This window comes from Vipera berus (assembly GCF_964194415.1).
Source record: "Vipera berus genome assembly, chromosome: 2".
Lineage (NCBI taxonomy): Eukaryota > Metazoa > Chordata > Lepidosauria > Squamata > Viperidae > Vipera > Vipera berus.
In genome coordinates this window covers 144,534,228-144,555,245 of record NC_138203.1, presented here as the reverse complement: position 1 = coordinate 144,555,245, position 21,018 = coordinate 144,534,228, and the positions used below count along the sequence as shown (strand labels likewise).

At 40.2% G+C, this 21,018-nt stretch overlaps 1 protein-coding gene across 2 annotated transcripts in view; it reads right to left on the bottom strand.

Moving 5' to 3' along the window:
* Positions 1 to 21,018, bottom strand: part of SPATS2 (spermatogenesis associated serine rich 2) — a 64,674-nt gene that overhangs the window by 30,629 nt on the left and 13,027 nt on the right. For both annotated transcript variants that reach the window (XM_081320396.1, XM_081320395.1), the window contains exon 2: positions 19,706 to 19,997. In XM_081320396.1, coding sequence (XP_081176522.1) covers positions 19,706 to 19,745 — 40 coding nt within the window. In that variant the 5' untranslated portion in view covers positions 19,746 to 19,997. The remainder of the gene's footprint in view (positions 1 to 19,705; positions 19,998 to 21,018) is intronic.

Below are 21,018 nucleotides of genomic sequence, written 5' to 3'. Positions count from 1 at the left end.
TCAGTGGTGGTCGTCTTTCAGCCTTTCTTACCTTGGCCATGTCTCTGAGTATTGCACACCTTGTGCTTTTGGGCACTCCAGTGATGTTGCAGCTCTGAAATATGGCCAAACTGGTGGCAAGTGGCATCTTGGCAGCTGCACGCTTGACTTTTCTCAGTTCATGGGCAGTTATTTTGCGCCTTGGTTTCTCCACACGCTTCTTGCGACCCTGTTGACTATTTTGAATGAAACGCTTGATTGTTCGATGATCACGCTTCAGAAGCTTTGCAATTTTAAGAGTGCTGCATCCCTCTGCAAGATATCTCACTATTTTTGACTTTTCTGAGCCTGTCAAGTCCTTCTTTTGACCCATTTTGCCAAAGGAAAGGAAGTTGCCTAATAATTATGCACACCTGATACAGGGTGTTGATGTCATTAGACCACACCCCTTCTCATTACAGAGATGCACATCACCTAATATGCTTAATTGGTAGTAGGCTTTCGAGCCTATACAGCTTGGAGTAAGACAACATGCATAAAGAGGATGATGTGGTCAAAATACTCATTTGCCTAATAATTCTGCACTCCCTGTATTTCCCAAAGCAACTGTAAGTTGGGGGTGGACAGAATGAATAGGTATAGGAGTGGTGATTTTGGATAGATCTGAGGGTTTTTAATGACGTTCTCTGGAGCTGGTGGAATGTGCCAATGTGGATGAGGTAAAGTTGCATTTTGTAAAGCAGTGCCTTGGATAGATATTGCAGATTTGGGAGAGAGGAAGAACGGTTATTAGAAAATTCATAACGTCCGGTAGGCGCTGCAGCGTGATGGGCACAGGAAGACGGGCTTCATCTTCCATGTTTGATTTTGCTCCGCTGAGGACCCTAAAAAGGGTCAAAAGTCGCCCTGGAGTGGCAACAAAGAAGGAGCGGACCCTTGTTGATTGCGGAGGGGTGGCGGCCCTTCCACTGGATCCGAGGAAGCCCTCCAAACCAGCAGGGGAAAGACTGGCTACATTAATGTAGGGCAGACATGTCAAACTCGCAAACGTCACACAATGTATCAGAACGTTTTCCCCATTGCCGGCAATGGGGTGGGCGCCGTTTCCTCGTGACACATCCGGCCCGCAGGCCAGCAGTTTGACACCCTTGATGTAGCCAGTCAGAAGCTGCTGAAAACCAAAGATAAGCACTAACTACCGTATTTTCCGGCGTATAAGACGACTGGGCGTATAAGACGACCCCCCAACTTTTGAGGTGATTTTAAAGATTTTTCGTCTTATACGCCGGAAAATCGCAGGGCAGGCTGGCGGGAGCCAGCAGGGCAGTCCTGCGCACGCGCGCACTCCCCACCTGCTCCTTAGCAGCTGGGGAGTGCGCGCATGTGCAGGACTGCCCTGCCGGCTCCCGCCAGACGCTCTTCCCTCTTGAGGCAGCATCGCTCCCTGGCTCCTAAGGAGTCCTCGGGGATGCTGCCTCAAGAGGGAAGAGCGTCGGACGGGAGCCGGCAGGGAAGTCCTGCGAGGGTTTGCGAGACAACCAGCAGCTGCCGACCCGAATTATTTCCTGATGAAGACAGAACAAACCCCCGAAGCGGCAACAATGGGCGCTTCTCTTGAAACGACCATAATACAACGGCCAATACCAAGTATGCGCGGGGGGAGGGGAGGAGAGGAGAGGAGAGATAAAGAACGGAAGCCGAGCGTTTGTCTAGAGCTTAAAGCTTCTTAGGAAAAGAGAGGAGAGCCTCTCGCCGAGGACACGACGGCAGCGCCCTCTCACCTTCCAGCGTACAGGCATGACTCTTCGCCTGCCTGGAACTAGACGTGGACAGCGAAAACGTGCAAGTCTTCTAAGGGGAGAGAAAAGAAGGTGGTTGCGGTGGAAGCAGAGAAGGACGCAACAACTGTAAACAGAGGCGTTTCCTTGACAAAAAGCCCCGCGGCCTACTTGGCTCCGGCCTTCGGGTGCCTGCGCGAGAAGTCACCAATCAGAGCCTGCACGCGCGTTTGCCTTCGACGCCCCTCTGACTCTTCCCTTTCCAACTGCCGGCGGCCTAACTTGAGCGGGAGCGCTTTCTTTGCTAGAGGGGGAAGAGTAGTCGCGCGTCCGAGGGGAGAGGGAGGGAGGGGTTAATGTTGCTCTCTTCCCTCTTGGAGAGATCTCTATAATCGTTGTTGAATTCCTCCTTTGGGTGCTTGTAACTGCTGTAGGATAAGGTGGGTTTATGTTTATACGCAGATTCGTGTCCAAATAAACCATTGGTGAATGGGATGACCTTTCGATACTTACCCCTCCCCCCCAAACAGATTGTTGAAATAAAATGAGGCAGAGACGAGCATCACTCCGGGTGCCTTAATGTGTAATTAATACCGCTTCCCTTCCACGTTGCTTAGCCTTAATTCATGAAGCAAAGGAGAATTTGGAGAATTGGAAAGGAGGACGAATGGGGGCAATGCAGGACAGTTGAGGCAGCATCCCCGAGGACTCCTTAGGAGCCAGGGAGCGATGCTGCCTCAAGAGGGAAGGGCGTCGGGCGGGAGCCGGCAGGGCAGTCCTGCACACGCGCGCACTGCCCAGCTGCTAAGGAGCAGCCGGGGAGTGCGCGCGTGCGCAGGACTGCCCTGCCGGCTCCCGCCAGACGCCAGACGCTGATTTTCCGGCGTATAAGGCGACTGGGCGTATAAGACGACCCCCCAACTTTTGAGGTGATTTTCATGGGTTAAAAAGTTGTCTTATACGCCGGAAAATACGGTAGCAATTTTTGAGCAACATGGATGGAATTGGGTGAGATTTTATCCTTTTTTATGACTTTAATACTACTAACCTGGAAAAAAGAATGCCCAAAGCAAAGAATCCTCCCCAATGAGAGAGGGAAGGGAGGTTTATGCCCTTCTCCTTCAGGAAAAGAAAAGCAGCGAATTAATTGCTTTGGGGGAAAATAGAGAAAACTACAAGATCAATTTGGAATTAATACAGTACCAAAAGGCAAAACGATATGACGCTGGAAGATGAGCCCCTCAGGTCGGAAGGCGTCCAATATGCTACTGGGGAAGAGCAGAGGGCTAGTACTAGTAGCGCCAGAAAGAATGAAGCGACTGGGCCAAAGCCGAAAGGACGCTCAGCTGTGGATGTGTCTGGTGGTGAAAGGAAAGTCCGATGCTGTAAAGATTTTTTCTCCATAGGAACCTGGAATGTAAGATCCATGAATCAAGGAAAGCTGGACGTGATCAAACAAGAGATGACAAGACTGAACATCGACATCTTAGGTATCAGCGAACTAAAATGGACAGGAATGGGTGAATTTAATTCAGATGACCATCAGGTATACTACTGCGGGCAAGAATCCCTCAGAAGAAATGGAGTAGCCTTCATAGTCAATAAAAGAGTAGGAAAAGCAATACTGGGATACAATCCTCAAAATGACAGAATGATCTCAGTTCGAATCCAAGGCAAACCATTCAATATCACAGTAGTCCAAGTCTATGCCCCAACCACCAGTGCTGAAGAGGATGAAATTGACCAGTTCTATGAAGCCCTACAGCACCTTATAGAACTAACACCAAAAAATGATGTCCTTATCATCATGGGGGATTGGAATGCTAAAGTAGGAAGCCAAAAGATAACTGGAATAACAGGCAAGTTTGGCCTTGGAGTACAAAATGAAGCAGGGCACAGGCTGATAGAATTTTGTCAAGAGAATACGATGGTCATAGCAAACACTCTTTTCCAACAACCCAAGAGACGGCTCTACACATGGACATCACCAGACGGTCAACACAGAAATCAGATTGACTATATGCTCTGCAGCCCAAGATGGAGAAGCTCTATACAGTCAGTAAAAACAAGACCAGGAGCTGACTGTGGCTCAGATCATGAGCTTCTCCTTGCAAAGTTTAAGCTTAAACTGAAGAAAGTAGGGAAAAGCACTAGGCCACTCAGGTATGAATTAAATCATATCCCTGTTGAATATACAGTAGAGGTGACAAATAGATTTAAGGAATTAGATCTGATAGACAGAGTGCCTGAAGAACTATGGACAGAGGTTCGCGACATTGTACAACAGGTAGCAACCAAAACCATCCCAAAGAAAAAGAAATGCAAGAAAGCAAAATGGCTGTCTGAGGAAGCTTTGCAAATAGCTGAGGAAAGGAGGGAAGCAAAAGGCAAGGGAGAAAAACATAGATATGCCCAATTGAATGCAGAATTCCAGAGAATAGCTAGAAGAGATAAGAATGCCTTCTTAAATGAACAGTGCAAAGAAATAGAAGAAAACAATAGAATAGGGAGGACCAGAGATCTTTTCAAGAAAATTGGAGAGATGAAGGGAACGTTTAATGCAAAAATGGGCATGATAAAGGACCAAAATGGCAGGGACCTAACAGAGGCAGAAGAGATTAAGAAGAGGTGGCAAAATTACACAGAAGAACTATACAAGAATGAGCTTAATGTCCCAGATAATCACAATGAGTTGGTCACTGACCTCGAGCCAGACATCCTAGAATGTGAAGTGAAGTGGGCCTTAGAAAAGCTGAGCAACAACAAAGCTAGTGGAGGTGACAGTATTCCAGCTGAGCTATTCAAAATCTTAAAAGACAGTGCAGTAAAAGTGCTACACTCAATTTGCCAGCAAATTTGGAAAACTCAACAGTGGCCACAGGATTGGAAAAGATCAGTTTACATTCCAATTCCAAAGAAAGGCAGTGCCAAAGAATGTTCAAACTATCGCACCATTGCACTCATTTCTCATGCTAGTAAAGTCATGCTTAAAATCCTACAAGCTAGACTTCAGCAGTATGTGGATCGAGAACTACCAGAAGTACAGGCAGGATTTCGAAGAGGCAGAGGAACTAGAGATCAAATTGCCAACATACGCTGGATCATGGAGAAAGCTAGGGAGTTCCAGAAAAACATCTACTTCTGCTTCATTGACTATGCTAAAGCCTTTGATTGTGTGGATCATAACAAACTGTGGCAAGTTCTTAAAGAGATGGGAGTACCAGACCATCTTATTTGTCTCTTGAGAAACCTATATGCGGGTCAAGAAGCAACAGTGAGAACTGGACACGGAACCACTGATTGGTTCAAAATTGGGAAAGGAGTCCGGCAAGGCTGTATACTGTCACCCTGCCTATTTAACTTATATGCAGAGCACATCATGAGAAAGGCAGGGCTAGATGAATCAAAAGTTGGAATTAAGATTGCCGGAAGAAATATCAACAACCTAAGATACGCAGATGATACCACTCTAATGGCAGAAAGTGAAGAAGAACTAAAGAGCCTCTTGTTGCGGGTGAAGAAGGAGAGTGCAAAACTTGGGTTGAAACTTAACATTAAGAAAACCAAGATCATGGCATCTGGCCCTCTCAATTCCTGGCAAATAGATGGGGAAGAAATGGAGGTAGTGACAGATTTTATTTTCCTGGGCTCCAAGATCACTGCAGATGGGGACTGTAGCCAAGAAATTAAAAGACGCTTGCTCCTGGGGAGGAAAGCCATGGCAAATCTAGACAGCACACTAAAAAGCAGAGACATCACCCTGTCAACAAAAGTGCGTATAGTCAAGGCTATGGTCTTCCCAGTTGCAATGTATGGCAGTGAAAGTTGGACCATAAGAAAGGCTGAGCGCCAAAGAATTGAGGCCTTTGAACTATGGTGCTGGAGAAGACTCCTGCGAGTCCCTTGGACTGCAAGGCGATCAAACCGGTCAGTCCTAGAGGAAATAAACCCTGACTGCTCTTTAGAAGGCCAGATCCTGAAGCTAAAACTCAAATACTTTGGCCACCTAATGAGAAGGAAGGACTCACTGGAGAAGAGCCTAATGCTGGGAAAGATGGAGGGCAATAGAAGAAGGGGACGACAGAGAATGAGGTGGCTGGATGGAGTCACTGAAGCTGTAGGCGTGAGCTTAAATGGACTCCAGAAGATGGTAGAGGACAGGAAGGCCTGGAGGAACATTGTCCATAGGGTCGCGATGGGTCGGACACGACTTCGCAGCTAACAACAACATAGCTTTGAAATTTGGGGACTAAAAGTACTTTTGAGACTTTTAGAAAAGATATTTGAAAGTCTGTAAAATAGGCTTGGATTTGGAAAACTGGAAGACGCTGTCAACGACATCTAGTGGTGAATCATGGCACTACAATTTATTATGCTTAAAGGAAAATTTGGCTTGAAACCCGGACATAGATAAGACTCTTTGTTGTTCCTGGAAACTTTCACTTTTGCAGACTGCAGCTGGGAAAAGGGGGAAAAAAACTCTTGGGCTGCTTATCTGTATTGGGGACCCTATTGGACTATAAAGACAAAAACAAAATGGGTGTCTCATACTTACTTAACCTCAGATGGTAAAAAACCATCTTTAACACTCATCTCCGAAGCCCCCAGCTTGATATACCAACAAGAAAATGTTAATGAAGCTCAGAAAGAAATTCTTTCTATGCTGAAATCAATCTAAGAGACAATTGTTTTATTTCATGATGAAACTAAAAATAATGCAAATGAGATAAAAGAACAATTTTCTAACCTAAACTTACAAATCCAGACAATGACTACAAAGAAGGAACTATTAACCTAGAAAACAGAAGGATAATTAGAAGAAACAGATCCAAAGATGGAGGACCTAAAGGAAGGAATCAACAGATACAGACAAATGAAAAATTAGAAGATGCAGTGATAACACCGGAAATGGAAAAGATCTCTTACTTGTCAAGATCTCAGAACACATTTGAGGATAAGAAAGAAGAGCTGATCAAATGGATGATAAACCTGTTAGGAGAAATGCTGAATGTTGACAAAAAAGAAATGAAAAGAAAAACTGAAGGAGAAGGGTGGAGGCTGTTTAATGAATATAAATGGGTTGGGCATTCTTCCAAAAATACTTCAATCAAATTTTCTTCCTCATTCCAAACAATATATACAAAAACAGAATTATTACTTGATGATTCAAATGCACAGACTTGGAAAGTTATTTGGCAAAGGAAGAAAGCTAGAGTAAGACTGAAGAAAATAGAGGTTTTGACCTATTAGATGGGATATTATACTATTAAACAGTTGTTTGAATATGGTTAAGAAAATAGATAACTGTTAGAAATAAAAATATTATTATAATTAGAAGGATAGGATTTGTAAACAGAATATTATACTTTGTTATGAGATGGGAAATATGAAAATTCTAAAAGGGGTTGAATAAGGGAAGTTTTATGTTACCCAAATATAATTTATTACAAGAAAGCTATAAGCGATAGAGATATTTTGAACATTGATAGGAATTTTTTTTTTTAAAAAAAGTGGGTTGAATAGCAGGGTTGGTGGTATATTGACCTCAAAATACTGGTTTTCTGCTTACTATTAAAACTGAAACTATTTTGTATTGTCCTTTGGATGGTGAAATGGCACCATGTGTTTACTGACTGGCATATGGGATTGGAACCATTATTGGTTTTAGTTATAAATAAACGTATGCTTTTAAGTTAATCACAAAGAATACAACATTAGTATTTTTACAATCTAAACTGCTTGTCTTTGTCACTTATCAAGACTATTCAGTTGCAGCTCAGAGCAAAAATATACTTGAAAACAGTTTCCAATTCCATAAAATTACAATTGGATCCACTTATAACAAATTACAGAAAGGAATATGACACATTAGGGAGCTGCAAATTCTATTACTAGATTTAAAAAAGAGGATAACCTGGAAAACAAAATAACTATATCAGGCTGAAACAGAAAGCCTTTTCAGACAACAATGTCCAATATTAACACATTTACTGTACTCATGTCAGAAAACTTTTCTCAGGACCTAAACATAGGTGGATTGTTTCAATTTTCATTTGTTTCTCAGCCTTTTTTTGGCTATGATCAAATGTAGCCCTTGTAAGTTTCATACAGACACCTCCTGATTTAATTCTTAAAGATACTAGTGACTAGTCCGTTCAATCCCCACAGAAATTATTTGTAAGGATTGCAATTCTTGGTCAAAACTGAGCCCCAGGTATTCTTCAATGTACAACTATTTTGTTCAACTGGGTCTACAATTTCAGTAATTTTAAGGGCAGTTTGCTATCAATAAATGTAAAAACTATTTTAATGTAATTTATTGTTCCAAATGCAGATATACAATATCCATATCTGTATTCACTGTGAAAATGATAAAGTGTTCCTTTTGTTAAAATAGTCAATGAAAAAAATTTGAGTTTTGAACTTCTTATCCAATGAAAGTGTCAAACTTGACAAAAAACCACCCTCAGATTTTTTTGGAACCTCATCCACATTGTATGTATCTTGCCACCATACTCACATTGTTTCTTTCTTTCATACATTACTCTAGATTCTGTTCAATATACTACTGTATACTCAAAATATTCAAGTAGGTTGTCTATGGAGATTTTCAATCATCAAGGTCATGGATATCCTAAAGTTGCTTTTCCAAAAGGCAAGTGGACTTTCTTGGTGTTTTTTTTTTAATATTTCGCTTCTCATCCAAGAAACGTCTCCAGTTCTGACTGACCCTAACCCTATCCAGTGATGCCCGTGGCATACAGAATATTTCTACTTGGAATGTAAGAAAAGGTAGTGGTGTAGATATTAATTTTGGACGAAAGGGTCTTTGGAGAGAAAGCACTTAGCAATGGATATCTCCCCTAACCCCCAATCCAGAGACAGGACCAGAAGATTCAGGCAGTGCTTCTTGGGGAAGAAAGAGATCCATCTCCAAATCTGTAATAACAAACCCAAAAGGAAGTACCCAGGAATGGTGGGACTAGTACAGATGTAACAGAAATTGTATACCAGGGGTCCCCAACCCCCGGTCCATGGACCGGCACCGGACCACAGCATGCCAGCAGCCGAGCCGCACTAACAAGCTAAGACCCATCCGTGGGATGCAGGCAGCACACGAAACCACGCACCCTTCGGTCTGTGGAAAAACCTCTCTCCACGTAACCGGTCCCTAGTGTCCAAAAGGTTGGAGACCTCTGCTGTATACTATTGATTGTGGAATAACTAAGAGTATCAGGGACCTCATCCAAGTATGATGGGCTTTTCTCCTGCACAAAAATGACATACAGGTAATTCCAGTGTATGCTTTGCCTACACCAAAGTCAGCGTCTTTGATATAGGAATATGCTAAGGCTGTCTGTGGGAATGGGATCTTACATCTGGAGGGCTTCTAATCCTTATTGGCAATTATTTTCTGCAACATCGTCCAACTGAAAGATGCTCTGTCTGGATGTGGAAATGAACAGCGCTTTCCATAGGAATATCGTGCAGCAGTTCCACATAAACATTCCTAGATGGCTTTAGTGTAGAGGTCGTTCTAGTGAAATCATTCACAATTTCCTGTGTGCCAGGCTTACTTGGAATTACACAGATAATTTGATGCATGGAGATGCTTTATATATATACATATATATACATACACATACACATATACACATACATATACATATAAAATTTGATGTTTTATTTACTTATATATATGGCTGCCCAACTTGAATGCAACTTATAATAAACCTATGTAAAATAGAGTAGATAAAATGATTCCATTGAAATAACCAACCCTTGATATCAGGAATTCACAATTATTATTGTCTTCCAGATAAAGACTCCCATCTTCCTGGCCCCAATTCCTGAGGAAACAATCAGGTTTTTAATGTCCTTCTAAAAACCAACAGGCTCAAGGTCAATATACAACTGGGGGACATTGTGTCAGGATCACAGCAGTCCACATGGAATTATTGGAACCAAACTGATTTAAGATTGAATTCCTCTTTCTGTTCAAGCAGATTCTGCTCCATTTACCAAGTTAATCCAATCATTTGCTAACTGGATTTTCAGAAGGGAATAGAGGGAGGGAAGGATAATTCCCTGAGGGTGAAAGGGCCAATTCACCTTATTTATGAATAAGGTGCTCCTTTGCTATCCTTGGTAGATTCACTTTTCTTGCATTAAAGATTACCACTTAGAAGGATACCTATTCTGAACCATATTCCAAAGAGAAATTGACAGTCTGGGATTACATCAGTTTCAGAACGGTAAAACTCTCCTTTTTTTTAGAACTCATGGGAAAAATGTATCCTACATTAGCTCATGATTAATTCATGTTTTAAAACATTTGTGATGCAGCAAGATGAATTCATCTGAATAAAATTGCAGGATGGCAATATGCACATTAAAACATATTCTGACACTAATGGTTAGTAGCTCCTGAATTACTATTATTATGGGAAAGTGTTTGGGAAGATTGTAAACTCATGTATTTTTTTAAACAGATCACAGAAGAACGTTATGAAGATAGATACTGATAATTTGCAAGAGAAATGGGAATACCCTACTTTAAATAAGAAGCGGGTTAATGTTTTAAAGAATGTTAAATATGTCTCTGGAAAATGTTTAATAAGGCTGAATATAAATTTTACAGAATGAGAGAACAAAATGGTAGAAAACACATTGAAGTACAGATTTTGGGCATGCTCTATTCGTTTTAGTTTTATATCTATATAATTTTAAATTGTATTAACTGAAGTGCCTAATAGCTGAAGCACTTTGAGTGGTTTACCATGAAATACACTAAAAATACAATCTGAATACAAAGATACAGAATTAAATAAAAAATGCAAAATAAAAACTTCATATAAATTATAAAACACTATTGCATGTAAACTAGACAGCAAGACAGTCATTCAAAATCTAAAATAATACAAATTAAAATGCAATTAAGAGCCCATTAAAAAAAATCTCATAAAACAAAAAGGTATTGTGCCGTAACAAATCACAAGCATACACATTAACTAAAAGTGGAAGCATTAATAGATCTGAATGAAACTGGTCTGATGTTGTGGAGGTGATGAATACATGACTGGAAGTAAAGATCTATGTTTAATTATAAAAGGGCTAATAGAGATGTCAGAGAATACAAACTGGTATAATCTAGGTTACGGTATGTATATACTAAAGTAAGAATTCATAGTTTGATGACAATGGCATGCTGTGCTCCAGAGAATAGCAATAACGAAAATAACTAGAAATGAGTTTTGAGAAAGGTAGCACAATTTACATGAACCACTGTAATGTGTGGGAAACAAATTATTCTGTTGGGTGGCATGAATGGAGGAGGGAGGGAGGGAAAATGGAATGAGGGAGACCAGAAAAAGCCATTCAGAAATCTAAGAAAAATGAGAATGGTGATTACAGGTAGCCTTCAATTTATAAACAGTAATGGAGCCCGGAATTCCTACTGTATAACATGACGGTGGTTAAGTCAAGGCACCCATATGACCAAATTGACTTTACGACATTTTTGTAGCGCTCATTAAGTAAACACTCTGGTTGTTAAGTGAACCCATTGTTCACAATGGGTGGTGGTTTTTTTTGTCAGAAACCAGAAGTAAAGGCTGGTTTCCAGTAAAAAAAAAATCATAAATGGCAGTCGTGCAACTGCGGGACACTGCAAAAGGCCATAAACCAATGTTGAGGGCTACCTGTACTTGCTTGGAAAAAGGCCTTTTCTGAATACTGTATGTAGTTTAAGCATTAAGTTTATTGAGATGCATGTATGGCAAAGAGATTAACGTAAATCTAAAGGAATGATTGATCTCAGCGTTTGTGCTCTAAGACTTAGCAAAGGATACGAGGGGCAATGAGAGGCTTTGAAGGTCAGATGGATCCTCAAATGATGGAAGCCCAGAGATGTTTTTTTTTCAGGGGCAGGACCAGTTATTTGGAACAGCATTCCACTGGAAATAAGACTATTGCCTATTACTGACTGCCTTTCAGGAGACGCTACAAGCCAAACTCTTCCGCAGATCATCTGGTAATCCAACAGTTGTTGCACTGCTGTGATTACGTCTGCTGTCATTTTTATTCTGTATTTTTAATCTCTATCATTTTGCATTTATCATCTTTCTTACTGGGTTTTGGTGCCATGATGAGGTCAAAGAGTATCTGGATAAGAAAAGATAGATTTACGAGAGAATGATTGCTGGAAAAAATAAAAATGAGAGATGTTGTATAGCACTGTAATCAATGTGTAGGCAAGTCCCTGTCCCCACATTTACTATCACAGCGGCCAGCAAATCAGCCCATCTTCGTCACAAGCAGAAACATGCAGGGTATGGCATGTATGCAGCAAGCAGATGCCCCCCAAACCTAATCCTTTTTATAAATTAGGGAAAAAAAGTTTTCTCTTTTTAGAAACTGAGCAGAAGTTGCTGGACAAAAGGCAGAAAACAAGTGAGATTTACTATCTTCCCCCAGTCTCAGATTTAAGCTGGAATTTGCAGGAAGCAGGATTACTGAAGAATAAGATATATTCCAAGGCTAATTGATTCTTTAGAGCAGGGGTCAGCAACCTGAAACAGTGAAAGAGCCACTCGGAACTGGTTCCCTCACAAAAGAAAAAACTGGGAGCCGCAAAAAATGTGTGCGCATGCGCGTACATGTGCGCATGCGCAGAACAGGGTTTGACTGAAGAGTGGAGCCAAGGCGAGATATGCACCTACCCTGCATATTTGAATTGATTGGTTGAACTTTTTTACTCCCACTTTTTTTTTGGGGGGGGACTGCACATGGCAGAGGACTGGGAGCCGCAGGAGACGGCTGAAAGAGCCGCATGCGGCTCCGGAGCCGCGGGTTGCAGACCTGTGCTTTAGAGCTATACAGGAAAATTAACTAAGAACAGAATCTTTAGTTTATTTCCTGGTAGTCGATTCTTTCTGGTTTCTGATATTTATGTTTTTTATACGTGCTCAGTACATTGTTTTATGCACTTCTTCATATTAGAACCAGATCTTTGATTCACTTAGAACAGGGGTCTCCAACCTTTCTGGGCTGGCGGCCCGAGGGATTGGGGTGGAGGCGCCTTTATGTGTGCAAGCACATGCACGCATGAATGGGACTGCGTGCACACAATCGGGGCTATGATTGCGCGTGTGATGCAAAGCCACTAGCACCTGCACAATGCTCGAATGATGCTAGTGTGAGTGGAGATGTTACGCTTGCAGCAACAATAGCACCAGCACAACGCCACAATGCTAGCACGAGTGTGGGAGGGTGCGCTTGTGGCGATGCCAGTGCCTGCCCAATGCTTACGGCATTGCTAGCACCTGCATGACGCCATGACATTGCAGGAATGGGGGGGTGAGACTGTGTACAGGCGTGTGCACTGGCCAGCCACTCACGTGGCCCAGTGGCCAACAGCCCATGGCCCGGTAGCAGACCACATGTTGGTGACCCCGACTTAGAATCATATGTTGTTCTAAGGGAGTTTCTTTTAAAATGGGATCTGTGATTTGAGCATCCCTGTATTTTCTTCTCCAACAGGAAAGGTTTTGTATGGGACTATTTGAAAAGGAAGTTCTACATTCTTTTCTGTCCTCTGGCAAGATAAGCTGTAGCTACTAAGCAACTATGCCAAAGCAGGAAGGAGGGATTTTGAGAAAAGACTTCCAATGTTCAGACTCAGCCCTGATGCTATAAATGTATATACGGAAAAAAAGCTATGAACAATCTTGTTCTGTCATCACAGAACCATAGAGTTATTTAAAAGAAGCAGCAAAAATACAGAGTAGTTCTGATAGGAGTAAATGAAGGCTAAAAATATTAACATTTAAGAAATATGTGTGTGTGTGTGTGTGTGTGTGTGTGTGTGTGTATAAAGGGATACTGTGAAGTTGTAATGGTAAGGTTGCAGATGTACATGGTACGCCTGGAAAAATGTAAAAGTATAGATTTGTTTTTTTCCATGGAGTGCTGTGTAACTTATTTAACATGTGTGAGAACTCAAAAAAACGATTGGAAAAATCCCAATGACTTGAAAAATCCACTGTTATTCTTCTAATTAAAAGGAAAAATAACAAAAGTAAATGTGAAAATTAAGAGAGGGATTAACTTCAAACATAACTGGAAAGATGTGGGCAGAACTCTGATCACAAGCAAAATCTGGAAATCCTGTCAGGGTAGTAGTATGTATTATACATCAGGTATTTGTTCTCTGGTTGCTTAGAAGTGTACAAAAGGGAACATTTATTGCATAATTGTTGATTTAGACCCAGAGTGTGATAGAGTGGGGATGTTCGAAGTGTATTGGTTGTTTGGAATGTAAATGTATAATTTTTGAATTGTTAGCCAAGAACCTAAATCAGAGTTCCCCAACCTTTCCAGGATGGCAGCCTGGAGGAGGGGGGGGGAAGAGAGGAAAGAGGGGATGGTTCTGTGGGAGGGGTAGGCTTTCCCAAAAGAATAAAATGAGCATGTACAAACAAGAGAGTGCTCAGTTACATACTGTTACAATCAATGTCTAGTACTTGTTATTAACATTCACTAAGTGTATATATGAAAAATTCTACTAAGAAAACCTGACTTATTACAGCTTCCCATCACATATAATATACATAATTGAAACATTAGAAATCACATCTGTGTACAAGATGACCATTTTCTACCAGAAAGATATGTACGAAACAAGACCAAATCTTAGTTGGTTCATAAAAATTAAGGTTTCTGCACCCACAACCAAATACAACCAATTAGAAATAAATTGTCAAGATCAAATCGCCATGATGCCTGTTAGCCTTTATCACTAATCAACTTGCCATAGAAAAGCGGGGAGGGGTAGAAACCAAAGGGAGGATATGGAATGCCAAGATGCCGTTCAAGGACCGTGAGAGCCAAGGTCATTGCCGCAGGTGCTTGATGGAGAAGTAAGCCATTCCCATAACAAAAAGGAGTAGTATTATTGGACAGTGTGAACAATTGATGGGTGGGGACTTAATTACCTCGAGGAATCCTTTTGCTGGGTTTGTTAGTGGGACTTCTGACATAAATAGCAAATAAAGCAATTAGAAAATACAAATCAGAACTAATATCCTAGAATATGCATTAAAACATAAATTCATGGCTTCCGGTTTATGATTGTGGCATTGGTAGACATGTGGGGAGATCGTTCCCTCCACTGTCTGGTTTTCTCCCGCCGGAGGACCCTGAAAAGGGTCGAAAGTCGCCCTGGAGGGGCGACCAGCGTGAAGAGGGCCCCTGAGTGATTGAGGAAGGGTGGCAGCCCTCCCGTTTAATCCCAGGCAGCTCTTGGAACTGACAAGGAAAAGATCGGCCATTTATAGCCCATCATTATAGCCAAACTTACTAACAAGGACTTGAAAGCAATGTGAAGAAATTGGGTGAGATTTTATCTTTTCTGCATCCCAAGGTATTTTTCCTGTTAAAAGCTTCTTGGAAATTTATTGCCTGCCGAGGAGAGAGGGAAGGGAATTTTTCCCCCACCCTCTAAAATGGCAGCGTTTGATTACTTAGAGGAAACAAAGCTTTGAAAAAATCAACTTAATACAACTGGATATTTATTTTCTGTCTGGAACTTGGCGACCCAAAAAATTCCTATTCTTATTGGAATCTGTCACTTTGTTTTCAAAAAAGAACTTAAAGTGGATAAGTTTTTAGTTTGGGATTTGAAAAACTCTAAATGTTATCAAGGATATTTTGTGGCCAGCTTGGCACAACAATTTTATTACTGCTGACGAAGAGACTTGTTTACAGCCCAGGTCTGACCCTGGTTTTATCTACGACAAACCTAGCTTTGAGAGAACAGCTGGGCAGTGAAACTGGCTTTTAAGACTGGTGGAGGTGAACATTTACTGACTCTTCCTTAATAAATCGCCTCCATCAGAAAGATCATTCTTAACTATGTCAGAAATGGAGGACGATTTCCAGATTCGGGATATGTTTAAACCTATACTTGAAGCTATTCTTGCAAATATTGAGGAACGTAAAGCTAATTTGAAAGATAAAGGCGCCAGCTTACTTCCAGAAGGCGAAACCCTGATTGCAGCTAGAAAACTACTAACCCAAAAAACAACAGAAGTGGAACAAGTGAACGCCAACACAGAGGGCTCTACAGAACAACAAGCACAATCTACTGAAAATCTAGATAATGACACAATAATTTCAAAACTGAAAATAACCTTCGACGAAAATCAGAAGAAGAAACCTGAGAAACAAAAAGACCAGATCAAATTGAAGACAACTATACCAGAACAAACATGGGGATCTGGGAGATCAAGGCAACTTATGATTATAAATGGGCCAGACCTCTTAGAAAACTAGCAACTAGATGGTCTCCTTTAATCCACATAATACACACAAGAATGAAGAGAGCCCTGTCTGATGATTGAAAAGCACTGATATGGAAACCTGGCTGGCAAAAGAAGAAAGCTAGAATTAGGTTGAAAAACTGGGGGGGGGGGGTGATTTATTAGAGAGGATCCTAAACTGTCAGTTAGTGGGCTAAAGGGAGATTTTGAAATAAAAGGAAATTTGAGTACTAGATTTAAAATAGTTAGAAAACAGTAAAAAGGGGATTAATTGGTTGAATATTGAAGGTTTAGATTAACAAGGGAATTTTAAATTAACTATAAGAAAATAGGTTTGAATTATTGATTAGCTGAGTGTATATAGATGATGGATCTGAACTAATAAAAGATACTCTATTATTAAGGCGGTGATCTATTCGGATCAGAAGTAGAAAATGTTAACGGAATAGAATAAGAACATATTTAAGTTTTAATAGGTGTATTTTAGATATTATAATTTTTATGAAATGAGATAAAGGAAATTTGGGTTACCTGAAAGTTAAATACTACAGTATGGATGTTAAAGGTTAAATTGGAATACTGTAATTAAAAATTAAAATTGGTAAAATTTTATAACAGGACATTGTCTATCGAGATCTATTAAGATATGTATAAGCAAAAAGAAAAAATTGTATTTATACATGTGATAATGAAATTTTTACTGAATTTTGATATAATTAGAAATTTATTAGCATAAATATGAAATAGCAAATGTCAAGGGAAACTGAGAAGAAATATTTGATGGTGTAACCTGAGAAACTCACTAATGATTGTATTACTGATCTACTGTTTAACCCAATTACCACATTGCCTTCTAAAATGTTATTCTTAACCCTATAAAATCTAATAAAATCTTTTTATATTTATTTATATTTGGGTTGATGAGGTGCTTAAAACACTCAAGACATATATATATATATATATATATATATATATACACACACACACACACACACACACACACACACACACACACACACACACATATATATATATATATATATATATATATATATATATATATATATATATATATATATATATATATATATTTATTATTGGGACTTATATGCCGCCCTATCTCCCGAAGGACTCAGGGCGGCTAACAACAATAACGTACAATAAATACAGAAGTTAAAATTAAAATTAAAATTAAAGGCCCCTGTAGAATAAATAAAAATAAAAATAAATTAAAAATTAGAGTTAAAAATTAAAAACACAATTAAAATCCCTGTCAGTCTAGGTCAGCCAGGTGGAAAAGGAGTGTTTTGAGGCCGCGGCGAAAGGACTGGAGATCTGGGGCCATCCGAAGCTCAGGGGGGAGCTGGTTCCATATATAAAAATTCATATGTTCTGTTTCTAAGTTTTATAAACAGATTATTATCCCAACCATAATTTAGCTTTAAGGACAGTGGAAATAATAATTTGAACCAAATGTCTGGTCTAGAAGAGCCAAAAATCTTTTTTCCACAGGATGAATAGCGTAACACTTTACAGCTGGAAATAGTGCACACAGCCAACTTAGCAATTTATTCTTTCACAATTGTCAAATTTTATTTCAGAAGGGACTGGCAACAGAAATAGTTAGAATTATTGAATGACATAGAAGCAGTAAGTTAGGTTTATTTAAAATGCCTTCCTTGTTCTCAATACACTAATCCAAACACATTTAAAAGGAACAGCCTTTGGAATTCAGGGACCTGAATACAACTTGCAGATCTATACTTTAATTTAACTACAGTTCTGTAAGATATAGCAGAAAACCTAGCATGCAGAAAGACCTCTTATGCACTTGAAAATCAATCAGCTATGTCTTAACTCTGAAAGAAAAATATCCTTACTAATATGCAAGAAAAAGGGGGGAAAAGGCACATTTTTGAAAATAAAGTATAAGCCAGTTGTAAGTAACCGAGCTATTCCACTGCAGCCTCTTTGAAAGATGGTTGCACAAAACATAAGAGGGGAACCAATTCATGCCAATTTGGGAAGAGGTAGGACCAACCAAGGGACGCGGTGGCTCAGTGGGTTAGGACGTTGAGCTTGTTGATCAGAAGGTCGGCAGTTTGGCGGGTCGAATCCCGAGTGCTGCGTAACAGAGTGAGCGCCTGTTACTCGTCCCAGCTTCTGCCCACCTAGCAGTTCGAAAGCACGTAAAAATGCAAGTAGAAAAATAGGGACCACTCCGGTGGGAAGGTAACAGCGTTCCGTGCGCCTTTGGCGTCTAGTCATGCCGGCCACATGACCACGGAGATGTCCTCGGACAAGCGCTGGCTCTTCGGCTTTGAAACGGAGATGAGCACCGGCCCCTAGAGTCGGAAACGACTAGCACGATTGTGCGGGGGAACCTTTACCTTTACCTTTTAGGACCAACCAAATTATATACTCTGCCCTAGGATCTTTCTGAAACCTGTGAACAGCTATAGTTTTGGAATGTATAATTGATCAATCTAGCCATTTTAGCTGAAAGTTGTTCAATAGGACTGGTCAATAAGCATTCCATTTATTCAGATCAGCGCACTTCCAGAAAAGTTAAAACAATCCACTTTAAACTCAAAATGCTGCAAAGATATCTTCCACATATTCATAAAAGCCATAATAGACTCGTAGTCATTTTTTAAATCTAATTCAAAGTGCTAGTTTTGATCTTTAAAACATGTCCAAATGTCATGTTAACTCAAACATACATAGTGAACCTTGATTCTTGACATATTATCAGTAGCATCCAAGAGAGGGCAGGGAAATGAAAACTACATCATAGCCTTATCAAGAAAAGAAAAGACACCAGCAACCTTCATTTGCAAAACCTACATGCATAAAATAAAATGTTTTTGCGGACAGACATACTTCGCATACAATCTTAATATTAACAGGCAGATATAGATATCAGTTTTCAATAAGATTTATTGTTCCTGAAGTTAGGAAAAAAAAGGTAAAGGCTTCCCTGTCTAGTTGTGTCCGACTCTAGGGCACAATGGTCATCTCCATTTCTTGGCCAAGGGAGCCAGCATTGTCTGAAGACATTTTCCGTGGTCATGTGGCCAACATGACTATATACCAAAAGTGCACTGAATGCTGTTACCTTCCCATCAAAGTGGTACCTATTAATCTACTCACTGCATGCTTTCGAAGTAATAGTTCTTTAAAATGATACTGACTTCTCAGGAAGACAAAATTCTCCCTAGAGAGGTGCAATTTCTCAAATGAGGCACAGAGAATAGACAACTCTCTGCCATAGCAGGTCTTGCCGTTGTTACCGTAGTACTGATGGTTCTGAAGAAAAACTAATTTTTTTATGTCTGCCATTAGTTTAAATTCCTAACACTAGAAAGTCACGCTTTTTTCAAATGTTGAAGACATTCCTTTTTCGATTTGAGACAAGGATGAAGGATTATATTTTAGAAAAGTAACCTTATATTTATTTAGCAGGATGTGAACATGATTTCTCTTCTTTACAAACACGTAAGAGAACAATTAGAGAACCTCCCTGACTTTGATGAATGTATTAACACTGAATAAATTCCCATATTTGATAGCAATCTATTATATAGTCCTTTTTCTTAAAAATACTACCTCTATATTAAAGCTTACCTTTTTGGTTTTGCTTCTTAGACATAATAGCTTGTCTCATTTAATGTCTGTTACACAGCAAAAAATATGGTTCCTCAAGTATGAAAGTAGCAGATGTGATTCAAGTACTGCTTTGCATCCAGGCAGGAAATGGCAAGTATCTGCTCAGAGACAGCAACCTCCCCAGCTCCCAAGGCAACTGGAGAATTGTCAAAATCCTGCTAGCTGAAGACTGTAGCTTCTTTCTTTTAGCACCAATCTTCTTCCATCAGGAAGCACCCACACAGCAGTTCATGTTGCTGCTTTACAGATTCTGAAAACGAAAACGTACAGGAGGAATTAATTTACTTCTATTTATTTTAACAAAAAAAAATCTAGGATAACACGGGATAAATAAGTTGTAGTCACTATGCAAGAGCATTCCCCAAAATGGGGTGATTTTCACCAAACTCAATGTTTCTTCACTAAAATGTAAAACAAAGAGCAGGGGAAACTTATAGAGGCCAGGGTAACATCTGGCAGACTTTGCCCTCTGTTTAAACAGCTAGCATTCTGACACTGAAGTTAATGTATTTTACAGTTACACAATATAAACCTTTTGAAAACACTAGAAGGTTTGACTCACGAGTAGAATCATTGCATAAAGAGTTTATGGTATCAAAGTGATATTTATGAGTGCATACAACAATAAAAGAATTTATGAAATGTTGTCGTTCTTAAGGTACTGCAGTTCTCCTTTTAAAAAAAGTTACATATATGCCACAGGGGGGAAAATAAGAAAAAAGGGTTGCTATTACCACCAGGATAAAAGAAAATAAACTAAATTAGAAATTGTTAGGTGTCACCAGAAATGGCATTAAAATTTCAGTATAAAACCACACGAACTTGAAAGTTATTTTTAAAACATATAAACTGAAGAAAGGATCATATAAGAATAGTATTTTACTATATTCCAAACTTTAAATACTCAGACATTCATTTTCATTTTTTTTAGTTCTAAGCTTTTAGCATATAGCATTATGGATGATAGCAGTTTTGCTTACCGTATATACTTGAGTATAAGCCGAATTTTTCAGCCCACTTTTTGGGCTGAAAAATCCACTTCGGCTTATACTCCAGTGGAAAAAAAAAAGAACTTACCAAGGACTTGCGTGCGGCCGAGCTACTTTGCCTGACGCTGCTGGGGTCGCCCGGGCGCCTCTGCTCGCCCTCAGCAGCACCTGGCCCGGAATCACATGCGAAACAAGCCCGGCAGAGGAGCCGGAGCGGCGAGCAGAGGCGCCCGGCCCAGATCCTGCAAGGCCCGGCCGAGACGCGCCCCCAGCAGCGGAGCT